At 62.1% G+C, this 20,823-nt stretch overlaps 8 protein-coding genes across 8 annotated transcripts; 3 read left to right on the top strand and 5 right to left on the bottom strand.

The window, feature by feature from the left end:
• Positions 1 to 497: 497 nt before the first annotated feature.
• On the bottom strand, positions 498 to 2,060 carry VTJ83DRAFT_4534 (uncharacterized protein; the record flags this gene model as incomplete). The annotated part of the gene is made up of 2 exons (XM_071011034.1): positions 498 to 1,893; positions 1,954 to 2,060. The coding sequence occupies 2 exons, from the start codon at positions 2,058 to 2,060 to the stop codon at positions 498 to 500; spliced, it is 1,503 nt and encodes a 500-aa protein (XP_070865984.1).
• A 1,158-nt stretch (positions 2,061 to 3,218) lies between these two features.
• Positions 3,219 to 4,336, top strand: VTJ83DRAFT_4533 (uncharacterized protein; the record flags this gene model as incomplete). Its single annotated transcript, XM_071011033.1, has 3 exons — positions 3,219 to 3,298; positions 3,362 to 3,619; positions 3,679 to 4,336. The coding sequence occupies 3 exons, from the start codon at positions 3,219 to 3,221 to the stop codon at positions 4,334 to 4,336; spliced, it is 996 nt and encodes a 331-aa protein (XP_070865983.1).
• Positions 4,337 to 5,765: 1,429 nt separating this feature from the next.
• VTJ83DRAFT_4532 (uncharacterized protein) lies at positions 5,766 to 7,307 on the top strand (the record flags this gene model as incomplete). Its single annotated transcript, XM_071011032.1, has 1 exon — positions 5,766 to 7,307. The coding sequence occupies one exon, from the start codon at positions 5,766 to 5,768 to the stop codon at positions 7,305 to 7,307; it is 1,542 nt and encodes a 513-aa protein (XP_070865982.1).
• A 753-nt stretch (positions 7,308 to 8,060) lies between these two features.
• On the top strand, positions 8,061 to 9,732 carry VTJ83DRAFT_4531 (uncharacterized protein; the record flags this gene model as incomplete). The annotated part of the gene is made up of 3 exons (XM_071011031.1): positions 8,061 to 8,562; positions 8,718 to 9,372; positions 9,519 to 9,732. 3 exons carry the CDS (start codon positions 8,061 to 8,063, stop codon positions 9,730 to 9,732), a joined length of 1,371 nt encoding a protein of 456 aa, XP_070865981.1.
• Positions 9,733 to 10,361: 629 nt separating this feature from the next.
• Positions 10,362 to 12,075, bottom strand: VTJ83DRAFT_4530 (uncharacterized protein; the record flags this gene model as incomplete). The annotated part of the gene is made up of 5 exons (XM_071011030.1): positions 10,362 to 10,653; positions 10,713 to 11,043; positions 11,111 to 11,245; positions 11,309 to 11,489; positions 11,566 to 12,075. 5 exons carry the CDS (start codon positions 12,073 to 12,075, stop codon positions 10,362 to 10,364), a joined length of 1,449 nt encoding a protein of 482 aa, XP_070865980.1.
• A 295-nt stretch (positions 12,076 to 12,370) lies between these two features.
• VTJ83DRAFT_4529 (uncharacterized protein) lies at positions 12,371 to 12,985 on the bottom strand (the record flags this gene model as incomplete). The annotated part of the gene is made up of 1 exon (XM_071011028.1): positions 12,371 to 12,985. One exon carries the CDS (start codon positions 12,983 to 12,985, stop codon positions 12,371 to 12,373), a length of 615 nt encoding a protein of 204 aa, XP_070865979.1.
• A 1,998-nt stretch (positions 12,986 to 14,983) lies between these two features.
• On the bottom strand, positions 14,984 to 16,259 carry VTJ83DRAFT_4528 (uncharacterized protein; the record flags this gene model as incomplete). The annotated part of the gene is made up of 4 exons (XM_071011027.1): positions 14,984 to 15,165; positions 15,248 to 15,398; positions 15,476 to 15,564; positions 15,980 to 16,259. 4 exons carry the CDS (start codon positions 16,257 to 16,259, stop codon positions 14,984 to 14,986), a joined length of 702 nt encoding a protein of 233 aa, XP_070865978.1.
• A 745-nt stretch (positions 16,260 to 17,004) lies between these two features.
• On the bottom strand, positions 17,005 to 20,797 carry VTJ83DRAFT_4527 (uncharacterized protein; the record flags this gene model as incomplete). Its single annotated transcript, XM_071011026.1, has 3 exons — positions 17,005 to 17,403; positions 17,482 to 20,623; positions 20,703 to 20,797. 3 exons carry the CDS (start codon positions 20,795 to 20,797, stop codon positions 17,005 to 17,007), a joined length of 3,636 nt encoding a protein of 1,211 aa, XP_070865977.1.
• Positions 20,798 to 20,823: the final 26 nt, after the last annotated feature.

Here is a 20,823-nt window from a genome sequence, read left to right as displayed (position 1 = left end):
GTCTGGAGGAGGGGTAAAGAAAGTACAAAAAGCTCACCACCCAGCTCTACTCCCGCGCCGGTCGAGTAGCGGTGGATGGTTACGAAAAACCCTTCGCAGGATTTTTACTCCGACGAGCCGTGGAGTCGAACCCGGACCTCTTTCGATTTACGACGAGGGAACCGCGCCGAGTCTCGCCCTCAATACCGCTTGGCCATTGTGACAGAAGCGTTTGGACCATTGAGGGGAGGCGGTTGACACGAGGACAGACACGGTGACTTATATTCTCCCATCTCGCGGAGGCCATGCTATGAAGTGCCAGGGTCGATGGACGCAGGCCCTGACGTCTGTTCGTCACCAGGAAGGTTGACCAACCCTTTGGTTGAAATATATTACCATGACGAGCGAGATACTGCGGCAGGAAGGTCATTCGAGATGGTCAAGATGATACATGATCTTTCATTCGAGTCTTTTTCTCCCAACGACCACGGTCCGCAAGAGCCACCATGACAAGGAGTCTAGGTAATGCTCCAAATCTTCATGCTTGTCTCCTCCAGGTACACCTTGGGTTTCTTTACCCGAGCCGCCTTCTTGACGGCGGCCTGGGGGTGTGTTGGTTCAGGACCCGGCTCCTCAACGTCCTCCTGGGGTTGGTTGGACCTCGGGCTCCCATCCTCGATGTCGTCAGAGGCGTCGGATTCCGATTCGTCCTCGGAACTCTCTGATCCTGAACTCTCTTCCGAGTCCTCGGATTCCGCCTCCTCCTCCTCGTCGTCGTCGTCGTCGTCCTCCTCCTCCCGAAACCTCCACGAACCCTCACACGTCGCCACCACCGATCCCCTCGGATGAACCGCCGTTGCCCCGACCGCCGACCCGTGCGCCTGCCATCCCCACGACGGCTCGACCCTCCCCTCGCTGTTCCCAACTCCCTCGTACACCACAGCCCCGCCTTTCGCCGTGCCCGCCCACACCTCAAACCCTCCCACCCTCTCGAGCCCGGGCAGCACGTCGCAGCTCAGCCGCTGGTTCGTCATGGCGTCCCGCCCCTCGAGCACCGCCAGCAGCCTGCGCGCGTAGCGCACGTCGTACACCAGCAGCCCCGTCGAGCACCGCTCGTTGACGAGCAGATACCGCCCGCACGGCGACCAGGCGGCCTGCATGACCCCCTTCCCGCCGACGTCGACGCCACCAAAGGCCGAGGCCGCCGCGCCGGCGACGCTCCAGGTCGCGACGCAGCGGTTGCTGCGCCCCACGTCGTACAGGCCCATGTGCCGGGTCCAGGTGCCGGCGGCGAGGAGGCCGTCGGCGGCGTGGTGCCCGCGAGCATCGGAGGCCGGGGCGGCGGCTACGGCCAGGGCCGAGACGGTGCCGCGCATGCCGACGCCGCCGCCCTTGGCGAGGTGGCGCGTCGAGGGGATGGTCGGGATGGAGGCCACGGGCTGCGGGCGCGCGGCGGGGTTGTCCGGGCGGGAGACGTCGTAGAGGGCGATGAGGTTGGCGGTGCCGACGACGAAGTGCGTGCCCGGGTAGGGCCAGACGAGCGAGGTGACGGGGAGGTAGGCCTCGGTTTCGCGCTTGATGAGATGGAAGTTGGCGATGGGGGGCAGGTCCGGGGCCCGGCCGAGGCCGCGCCCGTCTCCGTCTCCGTCTCCGTCGTCGGGAGAGGGCCCGAAGGCGTGGCGCAGCTGGATGGGGTGGTCGCGAGGGGCGACGAGGAAGGCTTGGGTGCCGTCCAGGCCGAGGTCGAAGTACGGGCAGGGCGCGAGGACGTTGGTGGGCTCGGGGAGAGCGGTGGTGCTGTGGGCGGCGAGCTCCAGGGGAGCGTCGCGCGGCTCCAAGAGGTCGTGCGGCACGACAAAGGTGCATATCCTGTTGGAGTAGGACGATGTGAACAGGGTCGTGCCGTCGGCGGACCTGGGGATGGTTAGCCGCCAAAGAAGGAGGAGCCATAAGGGGAAGAAGCGGACGGCAAACCATTGGACGCTCTTGAAAAAGCTGTCATGCTTGCTGGCGTTGGACCCCGGGGGTCGAGAGCCGTTGGGGTTGGCCGTCATGGCCACGAGGCTCGCGGTGGGCTCCATGTTTGCGGCCTCCTTGGACGACACAGAGGGTGTGATGTCAGGTCTGCTGAGTCCGGTACCATCCTGGGTGTCAGCCGTCCATCGATGGGATCGCTTGCGAGAACTATGGCTGACGTTAACGACCTACCGGGCTCCTGACGAGGTTGATGATGTTGAGCGTTGGAGGCGGATGTGAAGGGTGACCTCGACAGAACGATCAGAATCGGTTAGAAGGATGAGAATCGTCTTGGAAAGGTTATTGTTTTGACGAGAGCCCCGCCTTTCGCCGGATCAGGCAGGGCGACTCTTTGTCTGCGCTGCCTTTTCCCTGCGTTCCAGTTATATACACGCTTAGCTGGTTCGTTATAGTTAGTTGACTAGTCGGGCCATTCACCCTCCTAGCTATGGCACCCGGACAGAGGCACTCGTAACAGATGCTTTTGACGGAGGAATGCATGTATGTGACTTTGCACAAAAAGCTTTTCATTATTGTTTGCTGTAGATAGTTAGGTAATGGGATCGTTATAGAATCCCATCCTTACGGGCGACATGTCGGCTTCTGATTGCCCATTCCTGTCATCCTCGCTGCGAGCATCATGTACACCCGACTGCAAAGCTTCCTCCTCCTACCACCTATTAGCGGGCAGCGTAACCTGACCTGCCAGCGAGACCCGCTAGTTACCGTTAGCTACGCAGTACCCGCTAGCCGTTTCCTTGGTGGAGGCCCACCTAACTGCAGGGGACACGCGGGGCCCCACTTCGGGAACAGGCAGCTTGTGGAGCCACCTTGGTGTCAGCCGCCCGGGCTGCTTGAGCTCTCTACTTGCTTGCTAGTCAGTATTATTACTTCCCAACCTCCCAAGTGCGCACCTCTTTGGCCCAACTCCAAACTCCAACCCCAACAACAATCACACCAACCACCACCACCCAAGGCCCGAGCCGACATTGCGCGTCAACAGGTCGCTGCAACCATCCGTCCTGCCTTTTCCCGAAACCCCCTTCTCATCGTGCTGCATATCATGAGGTGCTGAGCGTATCGGAGCTCGGATACGACCGGCCAACCAATTGTTCGTTTCGATAATACCCGACCGACCGACCCGGCTTTGTGGATCGTCGTCGCGTCATCCCCTCGCAGCCATCCCGTCGCAGCCATCCCGTCGCAGCCACCCCGTTGCAGCCATGGACCTCTTCGCCATCAACACCCAAGACCGCTGCGAGGAGCTTCGCGACCTCAGCGTGGTCAACCTCATCGTCTCCATGTACGACCCGCCAAGGCCGACGCCTCGCTTGCCGTCTTCCTGCTGACACCTCCCGCACCCCAGCTTTCTCGTCATTGGCATGCTCGTCAGCTACCTGCCGCAGCACGCCCGGATCATCAAGCGCGGCACCTCCGAGGGCATCTCGCCCTACTTTGTCCTCCTCGGCACCACCTCCGCCACGTCCGCCTTCGCCAACATCCTCTTGCTGCCAAAGTCCCGCCAGGACGTGGCTTGCTGCAAGGAGCTCGATTCCTTCCACTGCATCGCCGGATTGCTCGGCATTGCCCAGCTCGGCGTGCAGTGGATTTGCTTCTCTTTCATGTAGGTCTTTGTGCTTGTCCTTTCGACGCCCAGCAGCGCCTGACCGCAGCCGTCGGCAGCTTCGTCTTGTTCCTCGTCTTCTTCCGCTACGACACGGCCGACGCCGACCTCGAAGACGTCGCCGAAGAAAACGCCCCCCGATGGCAGACCGCCTTGCTGGTCGCGTCCCTGACCCTGCTGCACGGCCTGGCGGTCATCGTGATCACCGGCATCCTGTCGACCGTGGCCAAGGACTATCTTCCCATCTGGGCCAACTTCCTCGGCGTCATGGCCGCCTTCCTGGCCGCCGTGCAGTACATCCCGCAGATCTGGACCACGTACCATCTCAAGCACGTGGGCAGCCTGAGCATCCCCATGATGTGCATCCAGACGCCGGGCGGCTTCGTGTTTGCCGGCAGCCTGTTCGCGCGGCTTGGCTGGGCCGGCTGGAGTTCCTGGGGCATTTTCGTCCTGACGGCCACCATGCAGGGCATCCTGCTGTCTCTGGCCGTGTACTATGAGGTCCGGGCCCACAAGGCCCGCGAGGCGCCGCCCAAGACGCCGCCGCCGCCGGTTTGGTATCCCGAGGTGTACTCCGAAAGCCCGGCCGATGTGCGGACGGATCTGCGAGCCTCCCTGGATCGGCAAGATGCCGAGTCGGTGGACGAGTCGGCCCCGCTGCTTCGATCCGCCGCGGCGGAAGAATCGGACCGGAACTACCAGACGAACCGAGACTAGGAGAGCTGAGCAGAATTGAGATATGCTTTATTTTCTTTGGTGATGACGACCCATGGCTTTGCATGGCAGCAGCGACGTTGCGCTTTGCCCTTCCTTAGGCCCCTCTGGAACCTTAACACAACCGGGGATCCAGGTTCCCCAATACGAGAGGACAAGGTCGTCGGGATTGACTGCTCGGAGAGTTTTAACTGGCATGGTGGCAGGGTTCGGTGTCATCCCATCGCATCCCGTGGAGATACATGCATACATACAGGCGTCAGCGGCAGACGCGCACCTCGACCACCTTGCCCTTGTCGTCCGGGGGCTACAGGCTCGGCATCGGATCAGGGCCGGCTTCAGATCTGGGGTACAGCAGGAGTCGGCTTCTGCAGGTCCAGGGGTGGTGGGTGCATCCGATCCAGTTAGTTGACTATTTAGTGCGGCTGCGCACGGTCACGACTCCTCCTCCCACCACATCCACGCTGTGAACCATGGTCTGGCACGCCTCCTCCCCCCCGGGTCACCTCTTGTGTTCAAGGCTGTTGTTGATCCTGAAGGATCCGGTTCGGATCACAAAACAACAAAATTCCGAATGCTGGGATGACGAAATTTCCCGCCGTGCCTTTGCGTCCGGATCGTACCGCGCTTTTTAGGCAAGGGTTTCGGCCGGCGGCGGTCTGCCGCCCAGCTGGGCCTCCGCAGAAACATCAAACGCGGCCGAAAAATTTCCAAGCGAAGATGCCATTTGAAAATGTCGGACACTTGGAGCGACGAAAGAATGTTCCGGTTGGCTTGGGAGGCTTGGGTTGAGGGGAGGGGGTTTCGTTGCGGCTCGGAACTGATCCGGCTCGCTGACATGATCTACGGACCTGGAACACCGATGTCTCCTCGGCCTTATGCAAGACATCACCACCCACCACATGTGTCGCCGCCTCGGGGTGGATGCCTCGTCCGCTCCCTCGGCAACACAACAAATCGTCATGGCTCTGATCCTCTCTTTTTTGCTCGCGAGGGGGTGCACCTCAAACCGAAACCCCTCCCGGCTGCCCACAGATGCCAGTCGATCAGGTACGCGATGCGGCGAGTGATGTGCCGCGCAGCATGCGATGCCCAACGGCCCCTTCCAGCCTTGCCTGTAGAACAATACACCAGAGTCTCTTATACCCGACAGGGTGCATCGCAGGTGTTTTCTCGTCGCTTCTGCCAGAGCGCCGGGGGTTAGTTACCGTGTGCCCTCTTCGCCATGTTTCTTTCTCTTGATCGATTGTTCGTGAAGCCCGCCCTACCGTCACCATCACCACCACCACCACCACCACCACCACCACCACCACCGCTACTACTACGACGACGACGAATCGCCGTGACGGTTTCCCCGCCTCCTACTCGGCACATCGCCGCGGTCAACCGTCCGCGTCTACGCTAGCGAGCTGGCCTCTTCCTCTGAACCAAGATGATATCTGACGAATCCCACCACCACCACCTCCTCCGGGGGAGGAGAAAGCTGCACCGACGCCAACAACCCGCCGCCCGCCTACCCTGCCCCCGCGGCAACGGCACCGCCATCGGCAGCTTCCAAGACTTCACCGTGTTCTGCAACGTCAGCATCGAAGGCGACGTGCTCCAAAGGATAGACGCCTTTGACCTACGCACCTGCGCAGACATTTGCTCGTCGTTCCACCCCAGGTGCGACGGGGTCACGTACGACGGGGCCCAATGCACGCTGCAGGCCGGCCTCCGGCTCGAAGAGCGGCGCTTCTCGTTCCGGCTCGACTCTGCCGTCGCGGCCTTCCCGGAGGCCAGCTCCAACTGCCCGACCCTGGGGGGAACGCAGTCCGTGGCCCAAGGGACCATCACCTTCACCACCATGTGCAGCACCATCATCGCGGGGAACGACCTCGGCCAGAATTTTGCGCCGACGTTTCAGGACTGCCTTGGCCAGTGCGGGGCGACGCCGGGCTGCGGGGCGGTGTCGTTTGACCCGACCCTGGACCTGGGGCTCAAGAACTGTTACCTCAAGTCGGCCCCGGCGAACCCGGGCGACATCACCGCTCACCCCTTTACCGACTCGGCGCTGCTGGTGCCGGGAGCGGGCGCTCCGGCGCCGTCCGGGCCGGGGGTGACGACCATCCCCGTCCCCACAGGCACGGTGGGCGGCGGCGTCGGGATCATCTTCACCCCTCCCGGCGCTGCTTCGCCCACCGTCTCGACGGTAACGGTCACGGAACCTGCCGGCTCGTCATCGTCATCGTCATCGTCATCGTCATCGTCATCGTCATCAGCAGAAACCTCACTTTCTTCTTCCTCCTCTTCTCTCTCCTCCTCCTCCATCGACGCTTCCCTCTCCTCCCTCGTACCTAGCACGTCCCAAATCATCCCCGCCACAACCGCCGTGTCGTCGTCGGATGCCACGGCAGCGCCCGACGGCGCCGTCGACTCGGCGGCGAGCACGCCGTCCATGGCGTGGGTCGCGGCGCCCGTGGTGGGAAGCCTTGCGGCGGTCGCGCTTATCGCGGTTTCGTTTATCATGCTTCGGCGCAGGCGCCTGAGCAACGACCCAGACCAACGGAGGAGGTCTGGGTCTTCCTGGTCCGGATCAGAGAGCGGGGGTTGGCTGACGGGGTGGTTGCCCGCGGCGTGGACCGGCGCGGGGAAGGGTCGTGGTGCTGCCGAGAGCAACGGGAACCAAGGCGGCGGCGGCGACGGCGGCGGGAGGGCAGCGGGCAGGGGTATGATGACGGGGATAGGCAACTTCTCGGCCGTGGAGAGCGCCGCCGGGAGGAGGAGCTTGGACGCTGGCGGGAGGGGGAGCGTGAGGGATAGCGTGATGGGCTTTGTCACGGGGAGGCCGGCGGGGATGGAGAGGCTGGAGGATGTGCCGGAGGGGGGAGGGGAGAAGGAGAAGGAGAAGGCAAAGGATACGAGAAAGAGCACACGGACGGGCGAGCTCAGGGATAGTCTTAATGGGTTGGTGCAGAATAAGTGGCAGGGTTGAGCGGAAAGGGAGCTCGGGGGGGAGGATAGGAGGAGAGAGAGTGATACCACGGCGATTGTATCGTCGTCGCACGTCATGACGATCTTCGACTTTTTTTTTTTTTTTTTTTTTTTTTTACACCGAGATACCATATTACACCGCCATAAGCACAGATCATATGGGGCGGCCTACATGAGCAGAGTTATTCTTCAACGACGGATGTCCAAGACCGTGGAGGCGTGCTTGGGTGAGCCTTGTGGTTGGCAGGGGAGGGGGGAATTCAAGCCGTTGACGATGACAAGGGGGGGGGGTGACAGGGTTGGATTTGCGCCGATGCGTCACACACCGAAGATGGCTCACCCCTGGCCGCCCTCGACAGCATGGACTTGGCATCTTCCGAACCATTGATGATACCTTTTGGCTTTTTTCCGGGAACGGGGTTCAAAATCAAGCCGTCGCTCACCCTCTCCCTGTTTGGCCTCGAGTCTTTTTCTCCCTCGCAGCCAAAGTCGGGGGGGGGTTCAGGGATCAGAGACCTTACCGTCCTCGCGGATAGAGAGATATCGCAGTCTCTCGTGTAAGCCTTTCAGACGACCCACCGCGAATTGGCCAGTGATAACGTTTCTGTGGGCTTTCTCGGCGTCGACGCGGGACTCGGAGGGGGGGAGCTCGATATTATTCTCACATGCCACACCCCGCTCATCCCACACCACATCGGTCGGCACACCCTTCACCAGCATCCATCCCTCGCGAAAGCCTCGCTCCGGCAGGTCAATGGCCATCACACATCGTCCGGTCACTCACCCCGCGGCCTCCGAGGCCGCGCCGGCCAGTGACGGCGCCAACCCCGCGCCCGCGCCTGCGCCCGCGCCTGCACCCGCGCCCGTGACGGCTCCCAGCCCCTGGCAGGCCGGCCACCAGCACTCCCTCTCGTCCGCCTCGACCGCCACCGTCGACATCGAAGCCTGGACCGTCGCCGCGCTCGAATCGCTCAACATCACCCCCGTCGCGCGCGGCACCGGCACGGCGCTGTCGATCGCGCTCGACGCCGAGCTCGCCGACCCGTCGTCGCACGTGGCGGCCACGCCCGTCGGCGGGGGGCTGAAGCTGCGCGGGGTCAAGTTTGGCGCCGGCGATGGCGACGGCGATGGCGATGACGGCGAGGCGGCAGGGGGCCGTCTGCGTCGCACCCCTTCGCGCCGCGACAGCTTGCGCCGGCGGGAATCCTTGTTGATGGGGAAGGAGGGGAGCCGGCAGAGGAGGAGGTGGGAGAATGGTACCGTCCCGTCCACACGTCTCCTTTCTCGTCCGTCCGTCCGTGTTTGACCGAGCGAGCTAACCAACCGCGCCGCCGCCTCCCCCCGCGCGTCCCGCTCCCACGCGGCGGCGCGCGCGCGGCCTTGCGACGCCCTTTCCCCCCAACCAACGCAGACCACCTCGCACACGTCCCCAACGTCGTTCCGCCCTTGCCATCCGACTTCCAGATCCGCCCGACCCATCCCGTCCTCCCGCCCGTGCCGTACCAGCTCGCCCAGTACTGGGACATTGGCGGCCTGCGGGAGCGGGCCGAGAAGCGGAGGGAGGAGGAGGAGGAGAAGAAGCGCCGGATCGGCGGCGGCAAGGGCAAGCGGAAGGGCCGCGCGACCGCCGCCGCCGGTGCTGCCGCGGAGGCGAGGGACGAGGAAGCCATGGGCCACGAGGGCCGCAGCGTCCTGCAGCACGTCGGCCGCGTGCCCCGCGACCTGCGCGCCACGGTCAAGCGCACGCCGGCGGCGAGGGAGTGGCTGCGCATGCTGGAGCAGCCGGTGAGGGAGTTTGTCGTGCGGTGCGGGCTCGCGACGGCGGCGGCGGCGGCGGAGCCTGCGGAAGCCGCCGGCAGCGACGAGGAAACGGACCCGGACGACGACGAGATTGTGTTTGTGGGCCGCAATGGGGCGATGCGCGACGGGAAGCCGCCTAGGGCGGCGGCGGGGGGCGATGGCCGTGGCACCTCAAAGGGGCGGGCCGGCGACGGGGAGAGGAACGGAGCCGTGCTGGAGAGCGGCATGGTGTTGGAGATGGAGGAGGGCACCGGCGGCGCGTTTCAGTACGTTCCTTTTTTTTTTTTTTTTTTTTTTTTTTTCCTTTTCTTTTCTATCGCCATGGTTCTCCTGGTTCTCTTTCCCCTTTTCCCCCTCCTTTCCCTTTCCTCCGGTTTTACACACTCGGGCTCACACACGCACGCTCCCCCAGGCGCTGGCTCACCCACTCCATTTCCGACTACTACGGCCTCGACTCCAAGTCGGTCACGGTGGGCAACCCGGCCCGCCGGGTGGTGTACGTCGCCGTCAAGCAGCCGAAGCCGCCGGGGAAGCACTCGAAGCAGCACAAACGGTCGGGCACGCGGCATGGGGGCAATCCCGCATGCCGGCCTGCCCTGCCCCCGCCGCTGTGGGACATGTTTTGAGAGAGGACACCGGTCCTCGGCATCGTTTGGGGCTGAGAGGGCGAAAAGAAAATGAGGTGGCTTGTGGAATATGCGGCAGACTGTTTGAAGTTGGTGAGGTGGTTGCGTCGCAGCAGCAGCAGCAACAGTTAGCACCACCACCACCACCATCACCGGGTCACGAGTCGAGATCTTTGTTTGCATTGTCTTGCATACGTCCATGGATATATAGACTGCAGCACACGTTACATGCATATGTACTCTCTCTCTTCTTTATCATCGCCTGGTAGAAGGGCTTCAGCATGGCCAGCTTCTCCTGAGGTTGAAAAACAGCTGTGAAAGCGTGGTTACGATGTCGCAGACAACATCACAAAGGACAAGCCCCCCCCCCCCCCAAGCTTGCCTCCCTCTGGAGTGTCAACACTGCTGGATCCCCTGCCTATATCATGCTCTTCTTCAAGCCAAAAACATCAAGATCACTCTAGCAGACGACGAACTCTGCAGAACGCATGGGGTGGGTTTCCAACTTCATCTTTTTTTATTCTTTTTCATACAGGTCGAACCTAATCAAACATGCGCCAACACTCGTCATCATCATGATAGTGAATCGTAACAAACCCCAACCCCCCCCCTCTCTCTTCTTCTCCCGCTTAAGCCGACACGCCGAGCGCCGAGTTAAACGCGTCGGCGGCGGTCTGCCCGCTGACGGCCTGGGCAGCCTGGGCGGCCTGGGCGGCCTGGCGGCAGGCCTGCACCGTCTCCTGCGGGGCCTTGCAGCTGCTCTCGAGCCGCTGGCAGGTAAAGTCGGCGATGATGCGGATGTTGAAGGCCGAGCCGTGGTTGAAGTCGCGCTGGTTGCCGCTCTGGAAGCTCGGCTCGCGGCGCCCGTCGAGGCCGGCGGCGAAGCGGATCGCGGGGCTGCCGCAGCTGCCGAAGCTCAGGCTCTGGCGGCGGACGGGGCCTCGCGGCGGCGCCGGCGGAGGTTGTTGGCGGCCCGGCACTGCTGCAGCTGCTCCTCGCACTGGGCCACGCCGCCGGCGAGCTGGCCGCTGTTGGCGGCGTTGGCGCACTGGTTCTTTTGCACGTCGCACGAACGCGAGAGGGCGGCGGCGATGTTCTGGAAGGTGGCGCCGTTGACCGAGAAGGGCCGGTTCGAGGCCGGGTCGCTGATGACGGGGGGAGCCGGGGCGCCGACGGCGCCGGTGAAGGCCTGGACGTTGGCGGTGCCGGTGGGGGTGTCGTCGTTGCCGTTGTCGTTGTTGTCGTTGTTACCGTTGCCGTTGTCGTTGCCGTTGTCGTTGTTGTTGCCATCATCGACCTCGCAGGCTTCTTCTGGGCCGTGTTAGCGTTTGTCCGTTCTCCTCTCCTCTATGCTTGCTTGGCAATATCTTGAACGTACCATCGTCGCCGGCACCCGCACCAGCATCAGCCCCGTTGTCGACGTTGTCGTTGGCGTTGTCATTGCCGGCGTCATTGCCGGCGTCGTTGCCGTTGTCAGCGCCGGCGTCGTCGCCCTCGTCGATCTCGCAAGCCTCTGGGACCGAGTCAGCTTCCAGTCCTCGTATCGTGCCCGCTGGCGGGTGGCATCTCCACGTACCGTCATCACCGGCACCGGCGTCGTTGCCGTTGCCGTTGCCGTTGTCGCCGGTGATATCGGCCACGGCAGCCAGGATCTCCTCCTCGGTCACGGCCGGGGTGAGAAGGTTGAGAGTGAAGATGCAGCCGACCGGGTCATCCGGGTCGTTGCAGGTCTGACCCCTGGCCGTCGGGTCACCGATCTACAGGCCGTGTCAGTCACCAACGCATCAAGGCAGGGAACCAAAAAAAAAACGCTGTCCCAAGTGTCTAACGTACCTCGCCGGGAGGGAAGGTGGCGCTGCGCAGAGCCAGCAAGGGGTCGGCGCCGATCGAGGCCAGGGAGCGGGCGACGGCCAGCTCCACGTCGCGGTTCACGACGGCCTCGGGGGAGGCGGCGTCCTGGTGCTGCTGGATGGAGGCGATCTCCGGGTTGACGGCGGTCTCGTTGCACAGGGGGCTGGCGAGGCCGACCTGCAGGGTGTTCTTCTCGAGAGCGCGGTAGCGGATGGCCGAGATCATGCCGTCGAGGTCGCCGGCGGCCTTGGCGTTGGAGAAGGCCTGGTCGGCGATGATCTGCTGCAGGCAGTCGAGGTTCTGGACGGTGGGGGCGCCCTCGGCGGCGGCAGCGTTGCCCAAGAGACCAAAGACGGCGTCCTTGATCCCGAGGGGGTTGTTGAGGAAGAGCATCTGGCTGGTCTTGCGCAGGTCCTCCTCGTGGGAGTGCTCCTGGGGCACGGCGGCCAAGACGGCGCCGGCCATGGAGAGCAGAGCCGTTGTGTACTTCATGATGACGGTGTGTGTGTTGAGCGATCGACGCGTATGAAAAGGAGGGAGCAAAAGAAAGGAGAGGACCCGGCCTCACGGAGCAAAGAGCCAAACGAAAAGAATAAAGAGCGTCAAAAAACGTAGAAACAGTTCGCAGAACCGAAAGAATGGAAAGGAGAAGTTGGAAACGGCGTGAGGAGAGAAAAGGGAAACCCAACAGCGTCGTGTGGGAGACGGACCGCCCACTTATATGTTGATCATGGCATAGGCACGGGATGGGGTTTCGAGGGCGCTTCGTCTCATCATGGGTCATGGATCATGAGATTCTCCATTCCCCCATGCCGTGGCTGGCCAGCCCGAGGCGTCGTCGTTGGCGATCGGAGGCGACGGGAGCTAGCCCGTATTCCTGGACCAGGGTGGATGGGCGGGCTGTCACGGCTGGTGCCCTGCTGCGTGGCCCGTTCCCCTGGGAGAGGGAGGCCGGATCGACTGAATTCCGGAACGAGATGGACATCAAGGTTCGTGCGACCATGCTTGCCAGGGGGGGCGTTCCTCGTTCGGTGGGGGTGCGGGAGGGAGGAGGAGGCTCGCCGGGCCCCCTGTTCATCTCGGGCGCTCCTATGCAGGGACATGGAAGCCGGTGCTGGCCGTTTGGATAGACGCCCGGTTGCCTTGACGAGAGAGTGTGGTGTGCGTACGGATATGTACGCCAACCACAACCAATAGTTACTGCACTACGTTGTACTGTGTATGTGTGGGCAGTTGGGCCCTGCGAGGCAGCCCGCCCTGTCGACATCCCAACGGTGGAGGATGGGATGGCCACCATGTCAGCGTTGGGTCTCGATTGCAAGATGGAATGATCGGCGGTTGCATTCAAAGTCGATGCCACCACCTTACCACACACAGCGTACTGTGTACAGCACGCTGACATGTTTCCTTGGACAATGGGTCCCCTTGACCCCCATCATTGCATGCCTGTCGGCTCAAGTCGCCCTCCAGACCCCCATCCATCAGCCTGTCATCTCACCGGGCGATCCAGACCGGCCGAGGCGGGCTGTGAGGTATCATCGCTAACGCGCGCTTCTGTCGTTAAGCAAAGGAAGACTCTAGGGGTTGAGACGTCGGCGAGGGGGGCTCTCTTGGCTTGGTGAAAGCGAGCGGGTTGGTTGTGTGGAGTTGGGGGGAGGAGGGCGGGAAGGCTTTCTCTGATCAGACGAGACATGGCACAGGGTTCGTCTCAGCATGCCTTCCTCCGCTGAAGAGACGCTGGTCGAGGAGCCGCATGCGGGGCTCGTGTCGGCCGGGAGCCAATCACGGCGCAGCGCCCAGGGTTCTTGGTTTCAGCGGGCCCTGCTCCACGTCCATGGGGCACGGGCTCTTCAGAAACAACCGCCGCCATCTCGTTAAGAAGCTCGGCCAACCACAGAGCTTTCGGAGATTTCTCCAAACACCAACGACATGAGAGGCTGCTTCATCTCGCGCAAGCCTGTCAACGGTTGAGCCTCGGCCTGCAGGCGTCCCGCTGGACAAGCGCCTAGGTAGGTACGGTTGCGTGCCCGGGCGTTGGCATGTGTAAGGCGCATGGCGTTACGAGCGTGACCATGCACCTTGGACAGTACATAGCTACCTAGGTAGTGAGATGCAGGGGAAGGGCATGCAGGCCTCGTCGGATTCCACGACGCAGATGGCTTCCTGCTGGGAACCTAAAACCTACTACGTTGGCCGTGGGTGCTTGGCTTGCTTGTTCATTCTCCCGAGCTTCCAAGAACCCTCATGCCTCGGGGACGCCTTTCTTCTTTGAGCGCGGCCAAGCCGTCGCCGCACTCTGAAACGCCGTACGTACGCTCAGGGCATGGATGGAATCAACGTCAGCAGCACAGGCCATCCATCCAGCCCAGTGTGCTCAATGATGCAGCTCCATCGTGCTGAGGCACAAACCAACCCAACTAGGTACCCTGCATGAACCCGTGCGGTTGACCATAGCAAAATCACAGGTGTAAGCACCGGACAAGGTGGGCAGACCGGGCATCCCACATCGAGGCCTTCCCTGCTTGTACATAGTTACACAGTAGCTCCTGTAGTTGCACGAGTGATGATGGCATCGTCTCCCAAGAGAGATCAAGCACCCCGGCGTTGATGCGCCCGCTGTCATCTCAAGACCTCCCCGACGCTTGAGCATGATCGACACATAAAATCCCACCCCGTCATCACACACCCGCCGGCAGTTGGGCTCCGATTTCACCGCACCATCCCCATATCACCGTCACCTAAGAGGAAGATCTCTGTTCATGCTCGGCCTTGTCTTTCGTTGGTCGGCCAGTCGGCGGCCTTCTCGTGAAGGTCTTTGGGCTCCTTGATCCGAACGTTAACCTCGGGGGGTGCCGAGGCCCCATCATGCCGTGATTCAGTCGTTCCCACGATCAGCACCGCTTGGCTATCCGGCCTATCTGCCCTCGCTGGGGCGGTTTCAAGCTGGCTGGCCATAAGCTACCAATCAACAACCCCCCCCCCCCCCTTTTTTTTTTGTTTTTTTCATTAATTTATTTATTTTTTCCCTCCTCGCGTCGCAGCAAGAGCAGAAGCGGTAGCATGTATATGTGCATATTTCTCGTATCACGAGTCCCGGTTTGTACATTTGGCATTTTATTCGAAGCTGATCCAAATCTAAGGAAAGGCTAAGAGAAAGAAAGGAAAGGTTTGGCCCAGACTCTAGCAGCAGCAGTAGCAGCAGCAGCAGTCAGGTTTTGCTCCACGGTATATGGTCTATAACGGCGCTGCAATAATGCTCCCCCTTATCTTTCTTTCTCTCTCTTGGCCCAACCAGAAACACCTGGCTCCCCATACTGTACAGTGCCTAGAACACCACCACCACCACCGGCGGTCACACCCCTTCCTCGTCTTTGTGTTCGGTTGTTTTTGTTTCTTTGTTTTAACCGACGACCAGCTTGTTGTCCTCGGTGATTTCGTACTCGGGGATCTCGAGGTTCAGGGGAGCGGGGCCTTTCCTGATGCGGCCCGAGATGTCGTAGTGCGAACCGTGGCAAGGGCAGAACCAACCGCCAAAGTCGCCGGCCTCGCCGATGGGGACACAACCCAGGTGTGTGCAGACGCCTAAACAAAGCACCGCTTGTTAGCTGGCTTATTGCCCTGATGGGGATCCTTTCCCTCTCCTCCCCCTCTCCCAAGCACCTACCCAGCATGACGAGCCACTCGGGCTGCTTGACGCGCTGCTCGTCCGTCTCGGGGTGCCTTAATGAGGAGACGTTGACGCTGTTGGCCTCGTCAATCTCGGCCTGGGTGCGGTGGCGGATGAAGACGGGCTTGCCGCGCCACTTGATGATCACCTGTAGAGGGTAGAAAGTCAGCACCGGCGTCTCTCTCCCATCTTTGTCATGCGGTTCCCGGTGACGCTGCAACGTACATTCTTGCCCTCAGGAATGGCGCTGAGGTCAACCTCGACCTTGGCCATGGCCAAGACATCGGCCGAAGCGGACATGTTGACGAGGAACTCTGGTGTACGCGTGCGGGTTAGCCAGCTGGTCAGTCCGTATCTCGTGAGCGTTCCCTCGTGCTCCCGCCCCTGCTCTTGCTCTTGCTCATGCTTCTGCTCCTGTTTTGTTCTTCCTCCTAACCCAACATTCCCATCTCCACGCAACTACCACCACCACCACCACCACCACCACACCCCCACCTCCACGCATCGTCCCCTCGCCAATGGCCCTCCACCAACCTCTCTCCCCATCCCTCCTCGCCCAAGAAAAGCCCGCTCAGCGGGTCCCGCTACCACCATCACTACCACCATCATCATCACCACCACCACGGAGTATTCCCCACCCCTCTCGCATCGCATCGCATCGCATCGCATCCCATCCCATCCCATCCCATCCCATCCCACCTCGACAAGATCAAAAAAGACTCAACTCACCTTGGATGGTGCTCTTGGCGCCCGCCGCCGTGATGGCGCCCATGGTGCCGACCATGAAGTACGAGTACAGGGCGTTCTTGCCGCCGGGGGCCTTGGCCATGTACTTGGAGAAGTCGGGCACCTTGGTGGTCTTGGACTCGCCCTTGAAGGGGCTCTCGAAGGACGACGAGGCGCCGGCGCTGAGGGCGGGCGTCGAGCTCACGGCGCGCACGGCCTGGGTCGGGAGGCGGGAGGAGGCGGCGCGCGCGAGGGCGCGGGGGAGGGTCTGGAGGGGCGCCATTTCGTTTTCTTTGTTTTTTTTGTTTTTTTTTTTTCAGGCTGGCGGGGGTGGGAGGGAAAAAGGCCTCTTGGGCTGGTTGTCGTCGCTAGCGGTCCGCGGGGGTAAACAACAGGACGGCAGGCGGAGCTGGGCGAGGAGCAATTGGGTCGCTTTCGCTCGGTCGCGGGGTGGTTGTTGTTGTCAAAGTGGTGGTGGACGTTGTCGACGATGAGCCGAGCCCAGTGGACTGAGGTTTTTCAGGAAAGGCGGCTCCCGAAGCAGCGTCCACCATGTTTCCACATTTCCCGGAGCGTGGAGCTTGTCCCGAGGGGAAGCTCGCCGGCGGCCTGAGGCATCCATTCTGGCAAATGGACCGCTTCTGATTGGCTGCACCCAACCAGTCTCCGGCTTCTCCCGCGGGCGTTGCCAGCCCGATTCGGACCTGTGTTACTGTGTGTGTGTTGCCCGTGTGTCAATTCCAGGATCACTGTCGCCACCATGAACGCCTTCACAGCCAATTCAAAACAGGTCATCGTGATCTACTGTGTACAAGCAGGAAAAAAAATGAACCCAATTGCCCCCTTGATTGCCACCCCCGGAAACTTCTACATCGACATTCCAAACGCCAAAATGCGGCGGAGAGGCCGATGGTGACCGAGACAGCGTCATGCATCCCGTCCTATAGCTATAGTATGCATGACCACGATCAAATCAACATCAACAGGAGCACCAACACCAGCACAAGCACAAGCACCAGCATTTCCAATCAATGCAACCTTCTCAGCTCCTCCACCAGGTTCCGCATATCCTCCACCGACGGGCCCAACCCTTCACAGATATCCTTCTGCGCCTTGTCGTCCAGGTCCAAGAATCTCTCCAAAAACTCGCCGTCCAGGAACCGGAACGGGCCATCTCCCTCGCGCTCCGCGTTGCGGAACGCCCGATAGGACCGGAAGGGCACGTGGCCGACCGTCTTGTCGTCGTCAATGTCGTCTTGGTCGGCGGCGTCTCCAACCCTGGCCTGCGCCTTGCCGGCGGTGGCCTCAGCCCTGAGGATGGCATGCGTCTTCTTGTCGAGCTCGTCAGCCAGCTTCGCCTGGAAGCGCAACAGCAGATCCTGCGCGTGCGGTGCAACGGTGCCGAAGAGGTAGATGCCACCTTCCACCTGTAGATCGGCTTGTAGTCAGCATGACTAGATCCAGGAAACCAGAGTGCTGCAGTGTGCATGTGTGTGTGTACTCACCGTCCCCAAAAATGCCCTCGGCACAATCATCGCCCCCTTGGTCGTTTCCACCTCGATCTCCCGGATCCTATTCACCATCTCGCCCAAATTAATCTCGCTCGTGACCTCCATGCGCTTCTTATCCTCGGCCGTGACGCCTTCCAGGTTCCTGCGCAAAACCAGCAGGTTCCCCTGGGCGTCCGCCTCGAGCCAGCTATCCCCCTCAACTTGGCCCAGGGCAGTCGCCCACACGCTGGCCGGATGCCGTGCGCGCTCCACCAGCTTGGCGGGCGTTCCGGGCACGTACTCGACCAGGGCGAGCGACTTCATCAGGTCGGCGACGGCGATGATGCGGCCGCGGACGGTGATTTCGGCGGGATAGCTCGACGGCCGGTACGAGGCCAGCCGGGTGAGCTCGGCCGTGGTGCTGGACGTCTCGTCGTACCGACAGACGACGACGGTCTTTGTCAGGCCGGCGACGATAAGCCGGCCCCCGCCGCCGCCTTCGCCGCCGCCGTCATCGCCGTTCATGCCGTCCCCCTCCTCGCCGGCGTCTTGTTCAATCACCGCAAGGCACCGGCACGCGCCCTTGAGCTTATGATCCAGCACAAGATAGGGGTTCCTATCCCTATCCACCCCAAACACCAAGATCCTCCCTCTTGTGTCCGTCGCAGGCGCGTAATCCGGATCCGGGAGGAAGCTCGTCCCGACCAAGAACCTCTCGGCCGGATTGCCGTACGAATCCCGCAGCTCAGTTCTCACCACGCACTCCACGAGCTCGGTGTACCCCGGCCCGCCGAGCGGGAACGTCCTCCCGACCCGGTCAAACAACACCTCGTCGACCAGCTTGAACGAGCTCTGCACGATCTCCTCGCCCGCCGACAGCTCGCGCCGGATGCAGCCCAACCCGAAAACCTTCTCGCGCGGCGAGTAGGCGATGCGCCGCACCATCTCGCCCATGGCGAGGGGTTTCACGTGGGTGCGGCGCTCGCGGTCGATCAGCGCGATGCGAAGCTGGCTTTCGGTGGCGACCGCGATGCAGCCCGGAAAGGCCTCCGCATCGAAGGGGCAGACGTAGGTTGCCTCGTCGGCGGTGACGGCCGAGTAGACGGTGCGTCCCTCTGCCGAATAAATCAGGCTTGGGTGTTCGGTAGTAGCGAAGATGTTGTAGGTTCCGTCGGGCTGCGGGAGGAGGTGGAAGCGCGCCTGGCGCATGCCGAGCATGACGCGCTTGCGGCCGGAGAAGGACAGGTCGTCCTTGGAGATGTTGAAGGTCACGACATCGCCGTCCTGCATGGCTACGAAAAGCATGGGCCCGGATGATGAGGTTCCGCTTGGCGGCAGGATGTGTATGAGGGCGAGATCGCGCGGGATGGCAGCGTCGTCCTCCGACTTTCGTAGCGATTCGCCGTGGATCGGCTCTAGCGTGTTGAGATGGACGATGGAGATGGTGCCGGACGTCCAGAAGCCCACCACCGCCACGCCGCTCAGCTGTGGCTGCGGTGGTACGTGGATGCATGCGATCTGGTCCTGCTTGCTGATGTCTCTTTGCCCGACAACGCCTAGCTCGCTTCGTATGTTGAAGGAAACGAGCTCCGTACCATCGACGGATAGTAGGAGCCACTCCTGGTTGGCCGACGCGCTCACGATGCTCTTCTCCTCCGGCGGCGTCCACGCCGCTATCGTCATGCCGCTCTCGGCATCGAGAAGAGTGGCTGCGGAAGCCGTGACCTGCAGAATCCGGCCGTCCATGAGGTTCATCGCGAGCAGGGTTTGCTGGTGGAGAGCCATTCCGGCAAACGCTTCGACTTCCTCCACCTCCCCCGCGGGATCGAACCGGAACACCCGCGTTTCCGTCAGGAAGGAGACCGCCAGCGTGTCCGTCTTCCCGGACGACTGGTGCGACCTCAACGGAAACAGACCCCGGCAGTGCTCCAGTTCGGCCAGGATGCCCACGTCCTCCAGCCCAACGCCGCTGCGCACGCTACGCAGGGTACCGTCCTTGTGCGCGCCGCTGCACGTCACGATGCGGGCCTGCCCCGACGAGTACTCGTTGGCAAGCTGCCCCTCGTCGCCCCGATTTCCCATGTCCATGATGGTGAAGTCCAGGATGGGCCCGATGTTGGAGAGCGTTTGAATGAGCTGGAGGTACTGCCGAGGATCTTCGTTGGCAAGGTCGAGGCGGAACAGCTGGCTGTCGCCGTAGTGGGACGCGACGAAGAGGAGGTCGTTCCCCAGGTACACGAGGTTGCTGGCGCGCGACGTCCTGCCGATGAGGTTGACATCCATGCCCTTGACCACCACGCCCTCCGTGTTGAGCGTAAGCAGGTGCAGGCCGCCGTAGTCGTCGGCCAGCAGGTAGTGCGTGACGTTGTATTCGGCCCAGGCGACAAAGATGGATGCCTCGGTGAGGGCCGACTCGACGGTTGCGTGCGTCATCTCGTCAATGTACAGCAGGCGCGTTTCGCCAACGACGACAAGGCCGCCTATGTGCGCCTTGGCGGACTCGACGTGGCGCACATTGTGCCGCTTGATCTCCTCCTCGACCTTTCGCACGGGTATCAGCATGGACGCGCTGGGGTCGGGGACCTCGATGTCGAGCTCGCGGTCGCGACTGGGGTCGAACTTGGACACGTCCATGGGCCTATCGTCCTTGGTGAGGCGGTACGTGGCAAGGCGTACGTTGCCGGAATCGGCTCGCTCCTGGTAGAGGAAGGCGATCTTGGGCTGCCCCGTCTCTGTATACAGAAAGGTGCTGGCCTTGATGAACAGCTCGGTCAGGCGCACCTGGTCGCGGCACGGGAACTCCATGGCGTTGTTCTTGCGATTTCCCAGGCCCAGGATTGTCAAGACGCCCTCCCACAGGTGCATGACCAGGTACCGGCCGGACGGGTCGACCAGGGCGCGGTCCTGGCTCTGAGACTCGCGCATGTAGCGCTCACCGGCATCGTTAAGCGGGTTCAGCGTTTTGAGCTGCGACTTCTCGGGATCCCATGCGAGGGTGAAATACTGGAAACGGTCGGTACCGACGAAGAGGAGATCGGTAGTCGAGTCTTTGGGACGGAGCCTCTGGAGCATGGAGATGGTGCCGTTGATGGTCTTGGAGAGGGCCAGCGAGAGCACCCCGTCCGAGAGCCGCCATACCTCGAGTCGGTTGGCTTTCCTAGGAGGGAGCTGATGTCAGCTGCGGTCCAGGAGCGTTGGTGGCACGCCGGGCGCGCGGAGGGGCAATGCCAACGTACGCAAGCACCAGGCTCTCCTCGGTGTCGGAGAGGAGGCGGCTTCGCAGGGCGTGGCGCACGCTGCTCGGCCGGTGGATCGGTGCTATGTAGGCCATGGCGACGCGAGAATGGCGACTGGAGT

Source organism: Remersonia thermophila, chromosome 4 (assembly GCF_042764415.1).
Source record: "Remersonia thermophila strain ATCC 22073 chromosome 4, whole genome shotgun sequence".
NCBI lineage: Eukaryota > Fungi > Ascomycota > Sordariomycetes > Sordariales > Chaetomiaceae > Remersonia > Remersonia thermophila.
The sequence above is the reverse complement of the archived record's forward strand: the minus strand, read 5'-3'. Positions and strand labels throughout refer to the sequence as shown.